This window comes from Danaus plexippus, chromosome 15 (assembly GCF_018135715.1).
Source record: "Danaus plexippus chromosome 15, MEX_DaPlex, whole genome shotgun sequence".
In the NCBI taxonomy this organism is placed as follows: Eukaryota; Metazoa; Arthropoda; class Insecta; order Lepidoptera; family Nymphalidae; genus Danaus; species Danaus plexippus.
This window is the reverse complement of record NC_083547.1, coordinates 1,296,854-1,319,587: the sequence shown is the minus strand read 5'-3', so window position 1 is coordinate 1,319,587 and position 22,734 is coordinate 1,296,854. Positions and strand designations below refer to the sequence as shown.

Here is a 22,734-nt window from a genome sequence, read left to right as displayed (position 1 = left end):
TTTGTAGTAAATCAAATAAAAAACATTAGCGTATTGAGACTACACCCACGGCAATTTTTTGTGATACTATACAGTAACCACAGAGTCAGATTATCCTACGTCTTTGCACACTCGGAAACCAAACTCAAAGGCGCTTAATAATTATGTACGTATATATTTAACAGCAAATAACCTTAAAACCTCTTTTAAAGTATTATTCGAAGTTGTTTATTTTATAATTAAGTTTTAAATTAAACTTCTCTCGATGATATTTTATTTAAAACGAAGATGAAGAAAAAAGTTTTTTATTTAATTCATAAAGATATTTTTTTTCTCTACAAGAATTCTCAGGTTAGCTTCATCGTCAGTATATATCCATACTAATATTATAAATGCGAAAGTAACTCTGTCTGTCTGTCTGTTACTCAATCACGCCTAAACTACTGAAATAATTTGCAAGAAATTTGGTATGGAGATATTGTGATACCCGAGAAAGGACATAGGCTACTTTTTAGCCCGGGAAAATGACGCATTCCCTTGGGTAAAATTACTTTTCTGGCCAAGGAAGGAAAAACAAAAAACATCGTATATAAAAATGTATTGCAGTAACCTATCTTCTTCTTAAAATGTATTAACCTAACCTATGATAGTCACAGTATGGCCTCATCCCATCTCGGCAAAATTCAAACATACGTACAAAAAAGTACCGCTCAGGTTTTTTCATACTACTATACAAAAAAACTATCCAATGCGGACGAAGTCACGGGGAAAGGCTATATATAACTTATTCTGAAATTTACGCGGACGAAGTCGCGAGCAAAATCTAGTTATTTATAAAATCATATTATAACACAATTTTATGTACTCTTTATTGAACCAAAAATTCTTTGTATTGTACATACACAGATATTCTTATTTTCCACATATGCAGACCTGTACGCTTACCCGAAAGTTGCATCGTCAGGCTACGTACGGAGCGTTAGAGTTTTTCATTCATTACTCTATTCAATACGGAACGATAAACGCTTTGTATGAATTGTGACCGTGCAAACTTATTGTAACCATACAGACCTGTAGCTCACATCGTCATCATAGTACGGATTAAAACACTACTTGATATTTGTCTTCCTTTTAGCAGGTACAAAAACAATTACGATAGTAAACTCGTATTTAATGAAAATAATTAATGAAGATTTTAATAACTTTATATTAAATGAAGTTATCGCAATATTTGAGTATAACGACCACGTGTCTTAAGAAATAACACTGGGAAATTTAATTGATATTTATACAGTAGTTTTCTCTTAATGATCGAAAATTGCAGACTGTTTACGTTTTTTTATTTATATATTATAAAACTATCAAACAAGTTACATTCTTGTATGGGAAGACGCTTTGCGGATATATCCCAAAATTTTTCAGGTCAAGGTCGCCATTTTAATTAAATCATAGATAAATAGTCTGTAATTTAATTGAAGTAGTAAAACATCAAATCTTTCGAACCGGTCGATCGATAAGTAAAAAAAAAAAGCTACGCAATATTACGGTTAATTGATTTCTTAAATTGTATCATAAACTATTACAGCGCAGTTCAAAAAACCTTATATTTATTTCTAAGAGAAAAGCTTTTTTTATATAATATGGCCTTCATCCGAGCAAAGACGCGCACAGCAGGTATATTCTGCCAGTGTCGTAAGAGAAAAGCTATTCAACAAGCAATTTGATATTGACATTTAAGAAATGTCAATATTTCCTTATAACATTGACACTTCGAAAGGCATCACATCAATCATCACTAACATAATATACAGAGAAGTTCAGATTATTATTTATGTATTTTTAGTTGTTTTAGGTGCTGGTAAAAATATAACTAGTCTTCCTTAAAAAAATAAAAAACAAAAAAATAAAGAGTAATAATAACAGTAATTAAATAAACGCTTATATTCCATTCGACAAACTCCTTCGTGTTTCCCCCTCACAGTACTCAAGGTTATAATTCGTCCAACAAATAGCAACTTTGTGTTTGTCAAAATATTCCATGAATTCAGTGGGAATGAAGCCATAGCTTTAAAAAAAGTAAGAATATGTTTACAATACCAATTCAAAAAAAGACGAAACCTCTCAGCATACCATGGATTCATCGTGCGGGTGCCGGTTCCATCGCATTGCAGGGAGAGGAGATTCAACAGTGCCTGGGACTTGCGACCCAGGTGTAGGTGTAAGGGGCCTCTATCTAACGCGCGTTAAACGCTCACCTCCACTGTCTAAGCTCCTCGCTCTACCTAACCAAATATGAAACGAACCTGCTAGGGCTGCCTTCGACGCACGTTTCAAGAATGAACTGATGTTAGTTCTTGGCAGGCCTATGTCTTTTAGCAGGTTGTAGAGAGATTTGGCTGTTATACCTCTCGCTCCTACTTCTACCGCGTACAAATTTACAATGAACATATCCTTAGTGAGGTCGTTAGTGAGCTCGTAATACTTTTTGACCTTGATGGCATGGTCTTTGGGGATGTTGGTTTCCCAAAGAACCGTGAGCTCTATTAAAATTCGCGAATATAAAAATTTGTCCGGTCTAGTATTGACCGCTATCCAGGAGTACCCTACATCCCACCAGCAAATGCTTAGCAGTTCCAACTGCCTCCCCGCAGATGTAGCAAGTGTTTTCGGTACCTTTGCCCCATCTTACTAAATTACTCTGATCTGGGAGAGTCATCTGGAACGCATTGAGGTAAAATTTTAGCAGTGCTGGCGACCAATCATGAATTAAAGTGCGCCATTTTAATGCTAATGGGATGCAAAAATCTCCGATGTGTAGCCACTCATTCTGCATTTCTAAGTTCATTGCATGGATCTTATATTTAGAACTCTCGTCTTGCCGTATAAAGGACTTTAATATATCCGTATCTTTGGCCTTCCTACTCGATCCTAATCCTACTCTATTACTTTGTACTCCTATCATAAACTGTTTGTGGAATTGAAGTCTCGATTCTAGCTCTAGGGCATCATTGTCTTTTGGGAGTGATGTAATAACGCCATCCTGAGACTTCCCCAGAATATGTCTCTTGGAAACTCTTAGGTGTTTATAGAGCTCCGATGGCCTTTTTAGATTCATTCCAAAATTGTTTCGATCCCTGAATAACGCTGACGAATCAGCCGATAGCGCGAGCCCGAGCCAAAACTTCAAAACCTTTACGACACTTGCATCTAGTTTTGAAAGAAGAGTCTTACTAAAATCATAGACGAGGAAAGGCGAATTCAAACGTGATATTAGATAATTATCGTAGATCCAAGGTTTGTTGACGTTACTAATTGGTTGGTTATCGACCTTGTTAAGATCGTTCAAAAAGCTATCTACTATTCCTTCTAAAAACGGAGTACGACCTATATTATCAATCTTACGACCGAGAAATTTAAAAGGAGCATTTTCCGTAACCGTAGAAACGCATTGACCGCCTAACGATAATCCCGGACCGTATGAGGTATGTTTTGTATTTCGCCTACCGAGACACAGACAGTGACATTTATTTGGTTTTGTCCTCAATCCATCCGTCCACTCACAGAATTTATTCACCTCATCCAATAGAACTTGAGTGTTTGGAGCTACGTGTCAGTATTGCGAGATCGTCAGCGAAGGTTAAGATGGATTCTGTGCATTTGTTATTGAACTTGAACCGATACCCCCATTTCTTCTCGTTACTGATTAGTGTATCTACTAAAATATTAATAACAATATTAAATATTATTGGATACAAACAACAGCCCTGAAATAGTCCTACATTATATCTCAAAGTTTTTGAAACGCCTTCTTTAGATATTATAGAAAACTTTAATTTTGAGTAATATGACGCGTTCACTAACTACTGTTGGAAAGTTATACCATTTTAGCGCGAGTGACATTAGCTCGTGTTGTATCGACCCGAACGCATTCTCTGAGTCTATCCAACAAACTGTTATTTGTCTCTCGCTTTTTCTGGCAACTTTTAAGCTCTCCGACAACAATGTGTTGTGTTCTAGGCATCCAGAAATCCCCAGTAAAAAACCCTTCTGGTGATTTGGCCTAAAATACCTGTTGTTAAGCATGAACCGCGTCATTCTCGTTTGCAGGAGCGAGAAAAGGATTTTAACTACGGTGTTTGTTAAGGCTATCGGTTTAGTATCTTTTGGATCAGTAACTCGATCTTTTTTGGGAATGAGGACAAAAATTGCTTTCCCGATTATTGAAAACAGAATTATGTAAATACGAAATCAAACTTTTTAAATTCTTCCATCTTAAAATGTCGATAAATAAAAAAAAAACACAGATATTATAAGCAGATGAGAGGTGTTCGGTAGCGTCGCAAATAAAAAATTAAAATCAAAATCGTTTATTCAAAAAATACGTTACGTTGGAATACAGGAAACATTTAATGGCTCTCAAACAAGATCGACTCATTTCTTAAACTAAGTTACTTAAAAACAATATTAAATGCATAGAATATGGAATTTCAGTAATATTAAGTAGTAACACAGATAGTAAAGTTATTATAACAGATTAGTCATCAAAAGCTTTGGCATTTTACGATAAGTCTTAGCTAATTTAATTATTACTAATGTAAGTAAATAATTTCACAAGTTGAAGAGATTCACTAATAACATTTTAGTATGAGTTAATATATTATTATATAAAACTAAATCTACAGACAATCTTATATGGCTCAGACAATATATATATAATGCGATACATAAACAAAAGATGCCCTAAAAATATTTTAATTTCAAGCTGGCAACACTGAAGTAATTTTTCATTTGAATTTTTAGCGTCTAGCAACACCGTTTCTAAGAATAAAAATCATTGTAAATAAATGGTTAATGATATTAACTGTGAGTAACTTATGGGAATTAATGTATACGATTTTTTATTTGTACGACATGATTACACAGGTTTGTACCAAAGACAAATAATACACCAGAAACATAAAATTCGAGCTGTTAATTAACATAAACTTTGTTGAGACGCTAATATTTTATATCGAGAACGAATATTCTCGAATAAAATTCCAATCTAGAACTCGTCGTGCCTGGCCAGGGCCTCGCCGAAGTCGGTCGCCTGTGATCCGACGAACAGGTCGTACTTGTCCAGTATCTCGTCTTTGGTCAGCTTCTCGTCGGCGTCCGAGTCCGCTTCGAACACGAGATGCCTCGCCTCGGCCTCCGCGTGGTCGAACTCGGGCGGGGCGATCCATTCTTTCACCTCGCGCTCGTCCATGTAACCGTCCTTGTTTGTGTCTCTGAAATTTACAATGATATTAAAGAGTTTTCTAATTAAATTTATCTGCTTCGTAGTTTTTTCACTGACAAACGTCATGGATCTGACGTTTAGCTTACATACTAGTTGTCGCCCGCGACTACGAATGCGTTAGTTTCAAAATTTGAAATGTATGGCTGACTAAGCTAGGTCCAACAATTTTCATTCAAAACCGTACAGCCGTGAGTTATAAACAGTGCAACCGACACGACTGTGTAGACTCTAATACTGTGTGTATACATATATTAACGTATATATAGACAGACCTGTATCCCGTGAACTGTTCCCTCTCCTGCTTGACCCAGTCCGGCTCGTCCTCGGCCACGTCTCCCTCCTCCGGCTTGTACATGTCACCGATGTACTCCTCCAGGGACACCTTACCGTCCTGGACAAGCGAAACGAGTGAATGAATGAATGAAAATTGTACGTCGAACACATTCAAAGAATTGCTTTACTTGCTTGTGTGTTATATTTTTTGTGTACCTCAAATATTAGGTTATTTGTATGATGAGATTGAAGTCTTGACAATGAACTCATCGAGCAAGGATCAAGAATATAAGAATCCACTCTAGACTAAAAGTTCAAAGTGTCTTCACAGGCCTGTATCTCAGTGTCATTTCATTCAAATACTTACTATGTATTAAGTAATTGAGTATAGCGTGACCTCTCATATTGTACACTACCCACTATACGCCCATGCAATGGAAATGAAAATTATACTCAAGACTAAGTCCACATAGTATACAAAAAAAAAATCCCTGCTCTTCATTACATTGGCAGAATATTATGTGCAAGTGTTCACCACTATTGAAAAAAAAAAACAATAAATGTATAGATATTTTTTTATACTGTGGTCTTTTGACGCAGTTTTTTTAAGGTGTGCTAGTATTATACCTTATCCTTGTCTATGTCTTCCATAGTCTCCAGAACGACCACGTCTCTCATGCCGGAGTGGTCCTCGGGGTGAAGGAACCAGCCGAATTCGGTGCGGTTCAGAGCATCATCTTGATCACCGTCTGAAAATATCGACATACAAATTTATTAAGGGTACAAATTTTAAAAGGTTCAGGATCAGGTTCAGGTAGAGGTTAAACCTCTTAATGAAACTGATATTAACTAATCTAACTAACCGTGATCACGAATGAAACGTCCCGAGTATGTAGTTTGAACTAATAAAATAACGTGTAATCCGATAATATTAGTTTTATTTAACTGAATACTCGCGATAGTCTTAGATCTTATTAAGCTAAACCTCTTTTCAGGGGTGTATTTGAGAATCAAACAATGGTTTTTGTTTTTGCTGTTAAAATATATATATAAAAAATGCTTTTATTATGAAAATATAAATCACTCCATTTTCAGACATGTTTTATTTTCTATATGCTATCTGGCAATTTGTCTATTCTTTTAACAATTAGAGTGGAAGGCTAATTTAAGGCGGGGCCGGACCGAATTTTAAGGCGATGAGATGTCAAAATGTTAGAAAAATAGCTCATTATGTTATTATTTCCCCCCTTTTTAAGATAAAGAAAAAATATGTACTCAACTCATACTCAACTGTTGTTCATGACAACTTGGATATGGCTGTGCCTATTTTAATGCGGTTTTCAGTATTACATTATAGTAGACTACAGTAAAGATGGACAGTGTGTTTTATTAAATATTATACTTATTTAAAATTTTATAAAAATAATCATAGCAAATCAAGGAATCACAAATTAGTTATATCGAATACATGCAGTGTCAGCACAGATAATTAAAATATGTAACATAATAAAAAGGTTTTCTATGTGACTTAAAATTATCAAAATATCTTCAAAGTGGGTTAAAAATCGACTATTAATTGATAGATTTTTCTATTTACCAGCATAATGCCACCTGCGTCTGTCTCTCTTCATCAGGTTGGTGTAAGTCGCACCCTCGGCATTCCTCAACTCATTATTTGTCATATCTTCCATGAAGCCGTACACATTCTTCTTGTATGTCTTAAATATAGGGAAAATTATATTAATATATCTGTATACATATACACATAATTAAGATTTCAATTTACCAAATACATTTTATATAAATGTATATATATATATATGACTAACGAGCTAATTATTAATGAATTCACAGCAATACTTTTTATAAGGGCTGTTCTATATTTCCTTATTTATGGCCACAGATAACTTTAATTTATTTGACAAATATACAATTGAGTGTACACAGATGTGTCACACTATAAAAATATTTCGATTAAAAACTTTTAGAAGATAAATTTATTAAATCTTTTAAATATATAGTACATGCGTCAGCTGTATGCTATGAGTCATTGCCCCGTATATATATATTTTTTAATTTAATTGTAAACTAAAACGTAACTACGATATATGAATTGTGTTAAATAAAAATAGTCCTTACCTCCCAAGGAATAAGGTCGTCATGATTAGGGCTGTGCTGCTTCCAGTGTCTTTCCACGTCCTCCTCGATGTACCTCTTCTGCGTGTAACGAATCCAATCCTTCAACTCAACGAGAGAAACAAATCCGTCACTGTCAGAATCTATCTTGTCGACGATGATTCTGGAAAAAAATATTATCAAATATGATAACGAGGTCGGTGAACTCTAGATACGGAGTGGGCGAGTTAATTTCGGTGCATACCATCAAATTTTCTTCAAATTAAATACGTATTACGATTAAAAATTTTATGAAAAAAAATACTTTAAACAAAATTTTGATTATTAGTAGGATCTATAAAGATATTTATATCGTTTAAGTTAATATAACACGGCGTGTTTAAACAGCTGAATACACATTTGAGGTGTCGCAGTTTATGTAACCCACATACCGAGTGGGAGGCAATCATGTTGAGACTTATAAATCCAGCAGAACTGTTTGCATTTAAATAATTTACAAATCTAACATAATTCATATTACAACAATTTTTGTCTGTGATTTCGTCCATACAGACTTTGAGCAAGGCTCAGAGACTTTAATGTTGTCTTAAAACAATACATAATATGGTCATCTGATTGTCAGCATTATTCCGCTTAAACGAAACCTATTTTATGATACAAATTATACCTTACTCTGATGTCAGGGCTACGTTGCTAGAGACAAAGTTATATTTTTAAAATATGTTACATAGATTTGTATGCGAAAAAAATAAAAATTAATAGTTTCATAGATATATCAAAGCATTCATACATACATATGTGCATATACACACACATATATAACTTGCAAGTTTATAAGTAGGATATTAACCATATACTTAGTCATTTTAACTAGATTAGAAATGCGATTTCGTTTTGCTTGTTTAATATCTCATATAAAACATGAACCCAGGAAGCTAGTTCACAATAAAAATTCCTTTTCTTTTCCAATTCAGCGATCCAAATTGGTTTGGTAGTATACATGATTGTAACTTCCAAACATGCAATATCAAATACTGCAAGATAACTGTTGAAATCAAGTCATATTTTTTCCATATATCAGTGTTTTCTTAAAAAACTTAACAGATGAAATTATGAAAAATAAGGAACAAAGACTAACAATATATAATTATTATTCAGATTTTAACAAATGATGTCACTGACGTAATATTTGACTAAAATCAATTAGTTTACAATGTTGTTTTCAGAGAGAGGACATACTTTGTATAACAATTGACCTTTACACTTTAAACTTACAGTCAGAAAGTTCTAGACATTTTGAATTCGTGTAGCAGAGTTATAACATGTCCAGAAAATGTGTTTTTTAAATTTAGACCTACCCTAGTCTTCTCTTGCTTTCTTCAGGCGACAATTGATCAAATGTTTTAGCTTGATCTTCCCCGAGGAATGCGTCATGGTCAAATTGTTTGTTGTGATGCTCATTTCTATAATGTTCAGCATCCGACAAGTGGTCCATCATCCGCTTAGACTCATCCTGGTTGGGAACACCAGCAAATACCGCTGTTATGGCAAGAACTGTGTACAATGTTATTAACATTCTGCAAAAACACAAAAAACTTTAAAGAATTGTACATACGCTTAAAAAGTCTACACTTATTGTGACAAAAATATATTTCATTACTTAACACAAGGTTTTCAAAATATTTATTTTTACAGCGCTATTTTTTATTGAGGAAAATATCAATTTGAAATAATCAAAGAAATTATTGTTATTGGCAAAAGCGCAGTAAAATTAAACTATCATGAGTTTTCATAGTAAAGCAGCAACAATTAACTGAAAAGTAATAACATTGTTTAAACATTAAATAAAAGAAACATGGACTTAAAAAATTTAAATAATTTTCTGGTCTTATCTTTCGCCGGATAATTTCACAAGCCGGCATAGAATTTCTAAAATAGGTTCGATAAACAATATTATTTTCTAGGAAAAAATACTTACATTTCGCAGCGTATTAACGTAATTTCAGTAAAATCAATTTTTCAGTGACTAAAATATAGAAATTCTAGCTTTATAATTTACAGCGCCACGTCAACAACGTACACGTAAATCCGGCACAGATTTTTAATTATGTTGCGTTCCTTATTCCCGTTTCGATTAGGGAACTCGCGACTCGCAAGATAATAGAGTCGATGAAAATTGCAGAATAATAGAGTATACAGACAAGTTAAATTGGCAGTATATGAAACTTGTCATTATGTAAAGTAAGCATAGAGTATAGAATAAATGAAAATAATTTTAAAGAAACCGATTATTCTAATCGACTTCTACACTCAAATCGATTTTGAGAAATTAAAAATTTGTGAAAAAAAGATAAAGTTACAAATAAAGGAATAAGAATTTTAGACTGAAGAGAGCGGCTGTGGTATGTTACAGCTGCATTTAAATAGTGTATAATTTAAATATTACATAAAATTCCTTTAAATGCGGTTCAGAAAAGGATATTTTTATTATTTCTGAAGTTCTCTAGTATAAAAGTAAATATAATAAATTTCACTTGGAAAGAATTTGTTTGAGTTGCACCATCGGCACTGAAAAGAAAAGAATTAAGTTTATTAAAATTAGATAATATTGAATGATATGACCGGAATGCCATGTAATTTATTTACTTGGTAAATAGTTTTGTTTCCTTCTTAGCTTCGATAAAATTTTATTTTTATCTTTTCTACTACTTGCTTACTTCTACTGATAGCTTTCATATTATCGATTGAAAGTCGATTAAGTACTACGTATAATGTGACACAGTGGCAAACCTGAAATTAAATGTCAATGAATTGATTGATTGTCATGGACGTTAGTTGACTGACTGTTGTGCTTATTTTGCATAAGCTATACGGATTCATAATTATGCTACTAAAAACGGCCGCTGAATTAATGTAAATTAAATTTATTGGCTAAAGTAACACGTGTTTTATAATAAAGTTATTGAAACAGGATTGCAAATGTCAATATGTCAGGATCTCGGCCTTAACTTCCAACAGAGAATGGTAAGTAAAAATAAAATAGCCGACGTTGATGAATATATATAAAGGGATTAATATTTAAATTTCATCTGTGGATTATGTTGAAAAAATTTATAAACATTGTAACTGAACAAAGTGTTGAATATCTAATCAGAATCTTAGTTAAGATGAGTGGTGCAACATATTTTTACAGGGCGCAAATATATCGCAGCTAGAAAGAGATATTGGGTCAGAGCAGTTTCCACCGAACGAGCATTATTTTGGTTTAGTTAATGTGAGTAACCAACGATACTTCATACACATAGCTTTGGAACATTGACTTGTTTAATAGACAACATATTTTATGTAAACTTTTTTTTTATTATTCTAAATAAGTAGCAAAAAAAAAAATTATATTTGTGTTAATACCAAATAACGTCTATATTTAAAAATTAATAAAATGTATTATGTAAGTAGTAGTGCTTCTTCAGAAATAATTTATCTATTTCACTATCTCCTTTCACATAAAATGGATACTGAAATAAATTCTTTGCTATGATAATTTTTATATAATCAATTTATTTCATTAAATTTTCTACGATGATTATTTTTTCCAGTTTGGCAACACCTGCTATAGTAATTCCGTTTTACAAGCCCTGTACTTCTGTAGACCATTTAGAGACAGGGTACTAGAATACAAAGCTAAGAACAAGAGAACCAAGGAGACTCTACTAACATGCTTAGCCGACTTGTTTTATAGCATCGCGACACAGAAGAAAAAAGTAGGGTCCATTGCACCTAAAAAATTTATAGCTAGATTAAGAAAAGAAAAAGGTAAAATAATATAATAAATACATACAAGAATAAATAAGTAAAAATATTGTGTTACAAGAATTTGATTTTGTTTACAGAAGAATTTGATAATTATATGCAACAGGACGCTCACGAATTTCTAAATTTTCTTATAAACCACATCAATGAAATAATATTGGGTGAGTCGTGGACAGTGTATTAAACAAAAAATTCTCTAGTAATTACATAATATAGAAATGTATAGTTTTTTTTCTGTCTCAATTTTAATACCATCTATATAAACTTACTGTATGTTGTATGTTATCTTGCTTATGAAAACAATGTGATTATTTTCTTATCTATATTGAGAACAGTTTATAGAGTTAAAGAGGATATTCTATGAAATTATGACTTAATATATATATGTATAAAAGCATTTATTATATGCAAAGGTTCTCTACAATTGCCTTGTCATTTCATAGTTACAGAGTTATTTATATTCTGTAAATTAGTGAAAAATTATAATTTTTTGTAACATCAAATGATGATTGGGATCAATTTTATAGTAATCCTTATATATCTCTTCAGCTGAAAGAAATCAAAGCACATTGAAATTACAAAAAACTGATGGTGTGAAAGAGAATGTTACCTGCAACGGTAGTATACCACAGAACACGGAGCCGACGTGGGTTCACGAGATATTCCAGGGAACTCTAACTAGCGAGACGAGGTGTCTGAACTGTGAAACGGTCAGCAGTAAGGACGAGCACTTCTTCGATTTACAGGTCATTAATATATACATAATATTAACACGCCAACAATGGACTTGAAAATATTTGCTTTGTAAAATTTGGTTGTGCCAAACAATGTTCATTGTAATTTGTGATACTAGGAGCAAAACTTGTTTTGAAATACTATAGTATTGAAATGTTCCGTTTTTTTGATTAAATGTTTTTTTGTAAAAATATCATTCCAAAAAACTTTTTATAATTGAATTACATTTCAATAAAATGCTAACTAAATATAAAATAAATATGATTCAAATGCCATATTTTAAAGGTCACTGTTGGACATAGATCTCTCTTAGTGGCATTTCCACTGTATTTTCTCAAACCAGTGAGCCAACAAACTACTAAATCTCACTAATATCCCCCATTATAATGTAAACTTTTTTCTTTCAATATATTTTCTCAATATAAATTTTCAGTCAAAAAAAAATATTTACTGAAAATGTAGAGTATAGACAAATATCACTCAATATATCTATTAATCTGGACTTCATAGATCCCACTTATTACTTCCAGGTGGACGTTGATCAGAACACGAGTATAACACACTGCCTCAAGTGCTTCAGTGACACAGAAACCCTTTGCAACGACAACAAATTCAAATGTGACAACTGCAGCAGTTACCAAGAGGCACAGAAACGTATGAGGGTGAAGAAGTTGCCGCTGATACTAGCGTTACATTTGAAGAGATTCAAATACATGGAACAGTATAATAGGCATATCAAAGTGTCGCATAGAGTTGTGTTCCCGCTCGAGTTGAGGCTCTTTAACACCGTTAGTATTTATATTTTGTATGTGATAGTTTGTAGTAACCACTCCGTCTAATTCTGCATTAATTGGGTTAAAAGAGAAATGTGCAATGTTTTAAAACAATACATTTATTTAGCAACAGGTAATTTGAAACATACCTTTACCCGATAAATAACTTACCAATCACATAATGGCCAGCCTGTTATGCTTTTAAATATATCATAAGTCAGATTTCTTGCAAATTTTGTTTACATACAACAATTGCCATAGTATTTCTTTTGTGCTTCTTACTTATATTCTTCTCTCATGGAAAAGTGCTGTGGCTATGTAGTGTCAATGGTTTTGCAGTCGGATGACGCTGTGAACCCTGATCGTTTGTACGACCTAGTAGCTGTTGTGGTGCACTGTGGCTCCGGACCCAACCGTGGACATTACATCAGCATTGTCAAGAGTCATGGGTTCTGGCTGCTCTTTGATGATGATATGGTTGATGTGTGTATGAATTTATACCTTTAATGATTCTGACCTCAATACAACATATTAAGATAATTTACATAATGTTAATATATCAGAGAACTATCCCGAGCGACCAAAGCTTTATTTACAAGCCACACTTACCACATTTGATAGAAGTATACAAATTTCATACAATCATTAAGTCTTTGTAATTTATGGATATTATAAGTTAAATGTTACAGAATTTTAATAGTAAAATATATTGCTTGCAGAAAATTGATGCATCAGCTATAGAAGACTTCTACGGCCTAACTTCTGATATACAAAAGTCATCGGAGACAGGATATATACTTTTCTACCAATCTAGGGATGCTACTTGTTAAGTTTCATTAAATATATTAATTTATATAATTAAGATAGACACCTTAAATAATGTTAATATGCCGCATTGTTAAAGTTGAGGTGGCATATGTTATTGAGATTTAATTTGGAACACTGATAAAAGAAAAATATATTATTCTTCTTATTGAAATTCATTCATTTGTAAATAAAAATCATTTTAAAATTATAACCTGTGATGTTTATTTACTTCAAATTGTTATTATCTATATACATTTTAAAAATGTAGAAGAGTTTTAGTAAGTTTTTTTTTAAATTTAACTTAAATCTAAGAGTATGTAATATTTAATTTTGACCGTATTTATTCTTTTCTAAAAAATAAATTGATGAAAAGAAGCTTTTTTTCAAGTATGTCTATTTTTAGGTTAAGGTTCTTAAATATATTACTGTATAATAATAATAAATGGTTATCAGCAGAAGCAGATGACCGATTTAATAATAAAAAAAAACTTTCAATTGTTTTTCCGGCTTGAATATGTTTGGAATAAAAAAAAATAGAAACGCGGTCAAATTTTTCCAATTTTTTTTTTCTTCAAAAATCCTTTTGAATTTAATTTCTCGGATGGTTATTGAAATGTGGTTGGTATTTATAAAGAATTAAACAAAAGATATTGCTACGAGGAAAGAACGTCTTAAGAAACTATTGGATTGGATTTAGTAAGTACAAAAGGTTCAGCTATTTGACAAAAGGCAATCAAAGGAATCAATATAACTTTTTATTACGGAAAAAAAATTCGAAGTCTTCAATTATTTACTTTATTTGTTATGAAAATTGGTTCTTTCAACGAAATATTTCTAAATTTTGAGGCAAGTAATGAACTTGGAAAAAATACCATAAGAAAGATTGCTATGTATTATCGAGTCACTGCCTCGATCCTTTCGAGTATGCCTTTCTAGTACCGGCCGAATAAAAAAAAATTAAATAAAAAATAAAGCGATAGAGACATTGTCTGTGTCTCCGTTTCCTCACACTCGCAATGTGGTAGTCTTCAAGGAAAAAGTTAATAGGATTTAACTAAGGCAGTGTACTTACCAACATTTGTAATGATAGCCAAGCATTACCCGGTATTAAACAAATACTTGATTAGGATGATAAAAAAATCTACCACAACTGAAGCAGTTTTAGAATTATTTAGAGATTAATAACTAAAATAATTGAATCTGAGGAGAAATGAAAGAAAATACTAATAAATATTACTTCAAGATGTACAATCATATTTTATGTCACCTTAAATGTGAAATGGAATAAATACATTTCTTATTTATGACCACACGAATTATGTTGATATGATGTAAAATGATCTTCATATGTTAACTTATTTAAATAAATCTGTTTTTCGGATTTACTACATAACTTGATATTACAACATTTTGCCCGAGGTACACCTCTTCACGATAAACCTGAACGCGGGAATACGAGGTATACTCGCAAGTGTAAAATGTGACATGACAAAATGGCGCGATAAATACAATTATTTTTTAATTAAATATGTACCCGTGAACTTTAGGTATTCTTATATTACATAATTTGACTGTCTAAAAAATTTGATCTTATTTTAACCAACGTTATTAGTAAATGTAAGTCTGACAAAATTTTCTAAATCTATAAAATATGCTCAACAAAATATTAGGCTTAAAAATATCTACTAAAATATCAAAAACTTATAAGGATGTTTTTTTTTTCTTTCGCTTAAAACGTAGTAAACGCATATTGATGGAACTTGCCGTTAATATAGTTTAGACATCGGAAGAACATATATGCTTTAACTTATCCTTTCATAACGTAATTCTCGCTGGATCACATCATAACAGATGTACTGTGTACGAAATTACGCGACGCTTATTATGAACGTAGCTGTCGGCAAAGATACATTTCCAGAATAATCCTAATTTAAGAAACTTTTTAGTAAAGAGAAAATAATCATTAGCTAGAACCAGATCGCCATTTTACAATATTTATTTGTTTGTTTGAAAATAAGTAGACATCTAAAATAACTTACTCATTACAGGGATAAGAATGTTCATATATAATTAACGCTGATTTAAAAACAAAATGAAAAAATAATGCCGACTGCAAGTATTAAATTTTTTTTTAATAAAACCTCTAAAAAATTCAACAAGGTTTTGAGGGATAAGAGTAGATAGTTATTAAAATAAAAACATTATGTCTTACAAATAATATATTTCACTTTAGGCTACAAACTCGTATGGAATAGGAGCGAGCAGGACTGGTTTCTCTGTACCGCTGACAATGTGAGCAGCCCTGGGGGGCTGTGGTTGTCTCTTGAGGTTTATGACCTTTCCGGCAGCCTTGGCTTCCTTTAGCAACCTCTCGTTTTCCTTCACACGCTTGAGGAAGTCCTCTCGGCACTTGGAGTGCTTGACGTGTTCAATGCGGATGTTGATCCTCTTGGGGATGATCCTTCCACCAACCTTCTTGTTCACGATGACTCCAAGAGCGTGAGCTGTGACGTTGTACACTCGACCGGTCTTTCCGTGGTAAACTTTGTGTGGCATACCCTTTTGGACTGCACCATTGCCCTACAACAATTCATAAGAAAATTTATTCAGGTTGGAAAGCTTTAATTGAACTATAAATTACAAAATGCAATGACTGACTTGTACTTACCCTAATGTCGACGATGTCACCGACTTTGTATACTTTCATATAAGTAGATAGAGGGATGGTGCCATGGGTACGGAACCTGCGGGCGAACAAGTCCCTGGTTCCACGGCGGTAACCTTTGGAGTTCGTCATTTTGATGCCTGCAAATTATAACAATATTGCCTGAACACACGCACGTGGCTGAAACAACTTGCTCGAAATACACTTCCAAGAACTTAAATTAAGCAAAGTATATTATCAAATCGATAAGCTTTACTATTTAACGTCTGCTTTTATTAATTTATAATCAGAATTTGAAAGGTAAAATGATTTTTAAAACAATTTACTCAGTAATCACCTTAGCTTGACAGCGCTTGGCTATTCAGAAAGAAAAGGTTATGTTGTCTTTGAATAGACTAAGATTTTTTTTATTGCCATAAAAACAATTTTCTTATTAAATAAAATTTTTATTTTTGTCTCATAAATGTTAGCAATATAAAGGTAAACTTCAACATTTATTTTAAGATTCTATTTTATAAAATATCGTGTTATCTCGAATATTTAACAAATACCTCCGAATAACAGAAAATTCTTTCACTACATAAAATTTATTGAATAATAATCTTTATCCAAAGTATTAGACATTTTGAGATTAAATAATATTTTTTTGGATATAATTATGAATACACTTATTAATATCACATTTACATTAAACTTAACAATTTTCTAAACGACATTGGTAACATCACTGTCATCAATCATTCACACGTACGTCATGAATCGACAAGCACAACAAGGAAGTGGTTTATAATTTTTACAAGAGATTCAATTATAATCTATTTTGTTATGTAGAAATCTATATATAGTATTATTTATTGTATTTTTATTTATAATGAATACATCTACTGATAACAGTATTATGAATTCCTGTCAGTACACGCCCGTGTATTTTATAGAAAGTCCAGGTGTAACACAGGTATTATTTATTTGCTTTTATATCTTGTGTTATTATTATGTTTACAAATACTAATTTGTAATTATTTTAGTCGAAATCGTATGTCATAACACAGAATACGCAGAGCCCCCAAAAACCCATTAGCGAGAATTTGAAACGATTTTACGAAAATAGCGGCAAAATGGAAACTAACCTTAACCATACGGAAAATAATTGCAAACCAAGGATTCTAAAAAAACAGGAATGTAACGTGGTTGGCAACAATTTAAAATTAGCAAGTTTTCTTCTTCCAAAAAGTGAAGTTAAAGCTCCGACTAAACAAAACAATACTATGACAGCAAACAACGTAATTTTAAAGCCAATATACATAGCTAATGGTGCAAGCGCAGCAGCTTCAGTACCCAAACTGGACATAAACAGTAGAATAGTGAAATTGAAGGATCTCCCAAACATAACCAGATCTCATAACGGAAGAATATTGCCAAAGATTAAACCAAAGGAGAAGTATGTTACAACTAAATAAACATTTGTTTACACATGAGATATGTGTTATTTTATTATTAATTTTCCAGATGTCACAAATCCCGTCACACATCTGTTCAATTGCTGAAGCTGGGTGAGACATACCATAGGTGAGGTTTTGAACTTAACAAAATAACAACAAAAAAATATATATATACTTATATAAGTTTATATTACAATATTAACAATTTTCATGCTTTTAGTATCTGTAGCAATAGTTTAAATTAATGTGAACTCCGATTTCAGTCTAAACCGCCTCAGTGATGATCAAATGAAGATTGTGAATCACGCCTTACAAATATTCCATAATCCTCAGAACACACCACCGGAACCCACTTACGATCCAGTTACAAACACTAAATACATTTACAAGTATGTTATGATATGTATCATATATAATTATAAGTTATGATATGTAAGTTTTAATGATAACATTTGAAAATAATACCTTTACAGGGTCGTATCACCTAAAGATTTAGCAGTAGTAGGTAAAAATAAGGAACTACTATTAGAAAAAAAGCCAGATATCAAAAAGGAAATTGTTACTAACAACGAAATAGACGCTGAAAGTGAAGATGATCACAAAATTAATCTCGAGGTAAATTTATTTATAAAAATTCTATAGGAGCCTATTAATATACATCAATATTAATATTTCCATTGTGATAGTCATAATACAGTATTTCCTTTAACATTCAGACCAAAGTGACTAAGAGTGGGAGAATTGTGAAGTTACCCAAAAATGTCCTTATGGAGGAAGTTCCAAATAAGATCAAGAAGAAAAACGTTACGCCAGTCTCCTGTCTCCAGTGTTCCTCTGTGAGTGTCCGTTGAATATTACTGTTGTTGCAACAACTTACGCATACAAATGTATGGCAATCAACATCAAAAACTAAATTACAGTTGTTCTGTAATATACAGGCTGTAGTTTTAAACACAAAGAGAATTATTTAATATACAACATATAGTTTGTAACATAAAGACAGACAAAATTAGTATCACCTAACATAAGTGTGGAATAATAATATATTTTTCTTATTTCAGAAGTTTTGTAGTCCCCAGCGTTTGAATAGACACTACGAATATCACCCATCACACTTACCTTCAAGGCAGCACAATGATTTATTCCAGTGTTTGCTTGCTATTGTACAAGCGAGTCCCGAAGAGAAGACGCCCGAAACCTTTTTACACCAACTAGAACATCTGATTGAGAAACTAAAACATTTGGCGCCATGCTTGACGAAGACTGATGATAAATCGAATTTGAAATCAAATAAAATCAATGAAGATGTTAGCAGGTGAAGATATGCTAGTCTTTTAACGTGTAAATTGAAAATAATGATTATTTTACTTTACCTTAAGGAATAATAATGCTGAGTATAGCCTTTGCTGCCTACGACTTTAACCATACTTACAAATCGCAATTGATTGCCCGCTTGCGTTCGAGCGCTAAGCACCGCCTCTCGCTTTATTTATTTTTCTCCCCCCAGCCCCGGAGCGTTATACGTTTCCTTGTTGGAAGTCGCAATAAGATTCACTTGAAAATAAAATTAATTCAGGTTTTTATTGCTAGAGGTCGGAGGCTTTGAAAAAATATGAAGAAGTCCATTATATTGACATATACGTGTAATTTGTTTGTTAGGATTGTTTTTGGATAGATTATGTGTTTTTATTTGCGCGTTCTTCAGCTACAGAAATGAAATATACAAAATCTAAATCGTATACCTTGTTACAGATTATTAGGAATAAGTCCGGGTGACTACAAACTTAATATAGATGCACTTAATTGTAAGAAAGACAAAGATGGCTACTGTGACCACAACCCACCACCGCAACAAGCAAAACTTATACAAACTCATGTGGATATTGAAGGAATTATAAGAGCGACGTTACAGCCCACTGAAGCCAAAATATCGGACAAGTCTAAGATGGATGCTCTGAAAGCGACAGATAAAAGACCAGCTGCGGCTAAGATTGAAAATAGGAAGCAGAAATTGGAACAGACCAATCAAAATAATGCTGGGAAGAAAATTAAACTAACAAGTGAACCGCAAGTCGCAAGTCTGTCTATGGACGACATTGTCTCCCTCATCTCAGAAACAAAACCAGCAGATAACGTATTGATAAGTAACGAACAAATCAGAAACGATAAAGTATTTAATTCCAAACCATCGCATATACAATTCCACAGCGCACATTTTGACATCAGATCATCACCAATAAAATCATCATCGACCGTCTTCCGCAAATTCCAGATAAACCCAGAGAAAATGGCAAAGTATGAAGTACAAATAGTGCAACCATTGAAATTAAATCAATTGGCCCAAGAAATGGAGCAGTCTATTCACAGCCCAGTCGATGAAGCCCCGGCCGTATCCAAGGACAGATCTGAACAGTCACAAGAAGCAACTAAGGAATGGCCGGAGAATGAGTCTGATTTTATAAGAACAAATAGTTTGATAAGCAATCAGGCTGACGACTTCATGAGATCAAGTGCCTCTATCGAACCCGCTCTAATACATATTAGGGATACAAAAACTGACAACACATTAATTGATAATAACGATCTCTGTATAAATGATGATTTTTCATCGAGCAATGGACAAGCATTAATCAACTTCCTAGAATCCCTCGGCAATGAGTTGACAAGCACAGAACCTGCGAGAACCACTGCTAGCGATTTCCAGATGGACTTGTTCTCATTTAATAATTCATAGCCAAATGTATTATGTGTGTAGTTCAATAATTTACATATTTTTTTAATAAATATTTTCATATTATAGAATAATAAGTGCACTAGTTTCATTTTGACTGACATTACGGTAATGGTGATTATTTTGATATATATTTCGGAGGTAGTTGTAAATTTTCAGGTTATATATCTGCGAGATATAAAATATTATTTTTTTGTTAATACTCGTATAGTTTATATTCTATGTTCTTTTATTAACAAGAATAACATCAAGCAGTAGACAGTGTGTCTTTCAATCAACTAGCCATTTGTATATGTATTGTGCGTCTTATCTTGTTTGTTTTAGATGGATCAACATTTTAGCTCTCAGTGAGCGATATCAGCAGTATTAAAGTTCTTAGTCTTTAGTCGCTACCTTGATCATTCACAAATCCTTCTTAACATAGTTCAGTATAATATAAGGAAATGCCACTAACCAAAATGAAGAAGAAGAAATAAAATTTAAACATCCAGTTTTAAGGGAATTTTATTACGATATATGTACTAAGCTTGTAGGACAGGTCTTTCGTTTTTCCCCTCCAAGTTTTCGTTGGTGAGAGCGTATCCTGTACCTCCTCTTTGGAGTGGGATGATGTCTTTTTCTTTCAACTTCTCGCCGGTGAGTGGATGAAGCCAATCTTTCTTGATGATCTTCTCCACACATTCCATTGTCACAACATGACCACTTGTCCTATATAACATACCACACATTAAGCAAGTTCTTACAAAATGGAGTAATAATATAGATAAAATTCATGACAAGGCAAACAGTAATGAAACCCATGAAGAGTGGACCAAAGGACCAGGAATGATAATAATGCATTTTTAAGTATTACTTCAATACAACTTTAACAATCATCTCTTTAATAAAATTTTACAAATTTGATTATAAAACAAAAGATTTTTCTTATTGTTAGTATCAACAGGCCTACCTGATGACAGCACATGGAACGGAATTGCCCAAAATGTCGTGTGTGACGGGACACATATATCTGTTTTCTTTAGCTATTAATGATTTTTTATCATCGGGGTCATTAACAAGAGTCCATTTGACATCTACCAGGTCCTTCATTTTCAAAGGTTTCCCACTAATGGGGCAATATACAGTTGGATCAGGTTTCTCAAGTTTTGTGATCTTAGCATCCGGCAGCTGAGATGGAACCCAGAAACTTGGAAGCTCCTTATGTTTCCCATTAGCCAAGTTGGAAACTGACGTAGATGCTTTACTCTCTGAGGATTTACTATTTGAAATATTATTTTCTCTGTTCATAAATTTGATAAGATTCGCTTGTTTTTCAGCATCTGCCAGCTCTTTTTTTTCATTTTCTTCTCTCTTCATTTGTTTTTCATATTGCTTTAACTTTCGTGTGTATTCATTTTTCTTGCTTATAATATATTCCAATATAGCTTCCTTGTCAAATAAATAACCCTCTTTGGTTACCACTGGGTCTCTGCATGGCTGCAATCTTAAACAGCAACAATCAAAGCTCTTCACGGAATCTTTTCCTAGCCTTTCGTTTTGTGTACCGTATCCCGATGCTGCAGCATCTTTTTTCTTTTCATGATAAGTATATACAGCGCCAGCTGTACAATTTCTTGCGTGACGAGTCATTTAAAGAATAAAACCTTACCTGAAAAACAAATCGCAGGAATAATAATAAATATTGAAAAAATTTATTCCAACATTATTCTTGTAGTAAATTTTCTACACGTAATATACTTACTTTTCTGAAAAAATATGAAAAAGGGATGTTAATAGTTTATTGTTTATAATATAGCTATTACTTCGAGTAGAATCAATTTTTAACAGACAAGTGACATTTGACAAAATAAGTAATAACTAATTAATTACTTCGGAAGTACATGAGCTTTCCAGTCAACAGACTGAAAATATATTCCTGAGCAACCAGTAAAACGACCTAAAAATTAATTGTTCTTTAAATAATACTCCTTGTCACGTGTTATATTTATAAAATGTTATTATTTTTTATAAACGTCTATGAAATATATGATATCTCTCAAAACCAAATAACAATAAGCAAATATATTGCATAGAAAATACACAACAGCTGATACTAGACTGTATTT

General features: G+C 32.6%; 5 protein-coding genes across 5 annotated transcripts; 2 read left to right on the top strand and 3 right to left on the bottom strand.

Annotated features, from left to right (window-relative positions):
* Window positions 1-4,330: 4,330 nt before the first annotated feature.
* Window positions 4,331-9,860, bottom strand: LOC116766318 (calumenin-B). Its single transcript, XM_032656140.2, has 7 exons — window positions 9,648-9,860; window positions 9,028-9,246; window positions 7,673-7,832; window positions 7,131-7,251; window positions 6,161-6,282; window positions 5,533-5,651; window positions 4,331-5,249 (listed from the first exon to the last, which is right to left on the bottom strand). The coding sequence occupies exons 2-7, from the start codon at window positions 9,243-9,245 to the stop codon at window positions 5,024-5,026; spliced, it is 966 nt and encodes a 321-aa protein (XP_032512031.1). The 5' UTR covers window position 9,246; window positions 9,648-9,860; the 3' UTR covers window positions 4,331-5,023.
* A 615-nt stretch (window positions 9,861-10,475) lies between these two features.
* On the top strand, window positions 10,476-14,005 carry LOC116766481 (ubiquitin carboxyl-terminal hydrolase 46). The gene is made up of 8 exons (XM_032656336.2): window positions 10,476-10,693; window positions 10,863-10,943; window positions 11,266-11,482; window positions 11,560-11,640; window positions 12,029-12,225; window positions 12,745-13,002; window positions 13,327-13,470; window positions 13,707-14,005. Exons 1-8 carry the CDS (start codon window positions 10,649-10,651, stop codon window positions 13,815-13,817), a joined length of 1,134 nt encoding a protein of 377 aa, XP_032512227.1. The 5' UTR covers window positions 10,476-10,648; the 3' UTR covers window positions 13,818-14,005.
* A 1,990-nt stretch (window positions 14,006-15,995) lies between these two features.
* On the bottom strand, window positions 15,996-16,954 carry LOC116766523 (large ribosomal subunit protein eL21). Its single transcript, XM_032656405.2, has 3 exons — window positions 16,797-16,954; window positions 16,463-16,599; window positions 15,996-16,374 (listed from the first exon to the last, which is right to left on the bottom strand). The coding sequence occupies exons 2-3, from the start codon at window positions 16,589-16,591 to the stop codon at window positions 16,024-16,026; spliced, it is 480 nt and encodes a 159-aa protein (XP_032512296.1). The 5' UTR covers window positions 16,592-16,599; window positions 16,797-16,954; the 3' UTR covers window positions 15,996-16,023.
* A 245-nt stretch (window positions 16,955-17,199) lies between these two features.
* Window positions 17,200-20,706, top strand: LOC116766410 (uncharacterized). The gene is made up of 8 exons (XM_061522933.1): window positions 17,200-17,414; window positions 17,485-17,897; window positions 17,966-18,025; window positions 18,162-18,287; window positions 18,372-18,513; window positions 18,615-18,734; window positions 18,960-19,213; window positions 19,651-20,706. The coding sequence occupies exons 1-8, from the start codon at window positions 17,331-17,333 to the stop codon at window positions 20,630-20,632; spliced, it is 2,181 nt and encodes a 726-aa protein (XP_061378917.1). The 5' UTR covers window positions 17,200-17,330; the 3' UTR covers window positions 20,633-20,706.
* Window positions 20,707-21,115: 409 nt separating this feature from the next.
* On the bottom strand, window positions 21,116-22,537 carry LOC116766094 (nitric oxide synthase-interacting protein homolog). The gene is made up of 3 exons (XM_032655750.2): window positions 22,371-22,537; window positions 21,579-22,277; window positions 21,116-21,337 (listed from the first exon to the last, which is right to left on the bottom strand). Exons 2-3 carry the CDS (start codon window positions 22,256-22,258, stop codon window positions 21,151-21,153), a joined length of 867 nt encoding a protein of 288 aa, XP_032511641.1. The 5' UTR covers window positions 22,259-22,277; window positions 22,371-22,537; the 3' UTR covers window positions 21,116-21,150.
* Between the last annotated feature and the right edge of the window lie 197 nt (window positions 22,538-22,734).

What these genes read in the sequence shown, in the direction of transcription:
- LOC116766318 (XM_032656140.2), bottom strand. Translation starts at nt 9,245, where the DNA reads ATGTTAATAACATTGTACACAGTTCTTGCCATAACAGCGGTATTTGCT. An exon ending in AAGACATAGACAAGGATAAG is followed by an intron (nt 5,652 to 6,160) that starts GTATAATACTAG and finishes TCGCTTGTCCAG; the next exon opens with GACGGTAAGGTGTCCCTGGA. An exon ending in GAACAGTTCACGGGATACAG is followed by an intron (nt 5,250 to 5,532) that starts GTCTGTCTATAT and finishes TGTAAATTTCAG; the next exon opens with AGACACAAACAAGGACGGTT.
- LOC116766481 (XM_032656336.2), top strand. Translation starts at nt 10,649, where the DNA reads ATGTCAATATGTCAGGATCTCGGCCTTAACTTCCAACAGAGAATG. An exon ending in TAGATTAAGAAAAGAAAAAG is followed by an intron (nt 11,483 to 11,559) that starts GTAAAATAATAT and finishes TTTTGTTTACAG; the next exon opens with AAGAATTTGATAATTATATG. An exon ending in AGCACTTCTTCGATTTACAG is followed by an intron (nt 12,226 to 12,744) that starts GTCATTAATATA and finishes TATTACTTCCAG; the next exon opens with GTGGACGTTGATCAGAACAC.
- LOC116766523 (XM_032656405.2), bottom strand. Translation starts at nt 16,591, where the DNA reads ATGACGAACTCCAAAGGTTACCGCCGTGGAACCAGGGACTTGTTCGCC. An exon ending in GTGACATCGTCGACATTAGG is followed by an intron (nt 16,375 to 16,462) that starts GTAAGTACAAGT and finishes GAATTGTTGTAG; the next exon opens with GGCAATGGTGCAGTCCAAAA.
- LOC116766410 (XM_061522933.1), top strand. Translation starts at nt 17,331, where the DNA reads ATGAATACATCTACTGATAACAGTATTATGAATTCCTGTCAGTACACG. An exon ending in CTGGGTGAGACATACCATAG is followed by an intron (nt 18,026 to 18,161) that starts GTGAGGTTTTGA and finishes CTCCGATTTCAG; the next exon opens with TCTAAACCGCCTCAGTGATG. An exon ending in AACACTAAATACATTTACAA is followed by an intron (nt 18,288 to 18,371) that starts GTATGTTATGAT and finishes ATACCTTTACAG; the next exon opens with GGTCGTATCACCTAAAGATT.
- LOC116766094 (XM_032655750.2), bottom strand. Translation starts at nt 22,258, where the DNA reads ATGACTCGTCACGCAAGAAATTGTACAGCTGGCGCTGTATATACTTAT. An exon ending in GTTCCATGTGCTGTCATCAG is followed by an intron (nt 21,338 to 21,578) that starts GTAGGCCTGTTG and finishes TATGTTATATAG; the next exon opens with GACAAGTGGTCATGTTGTGA.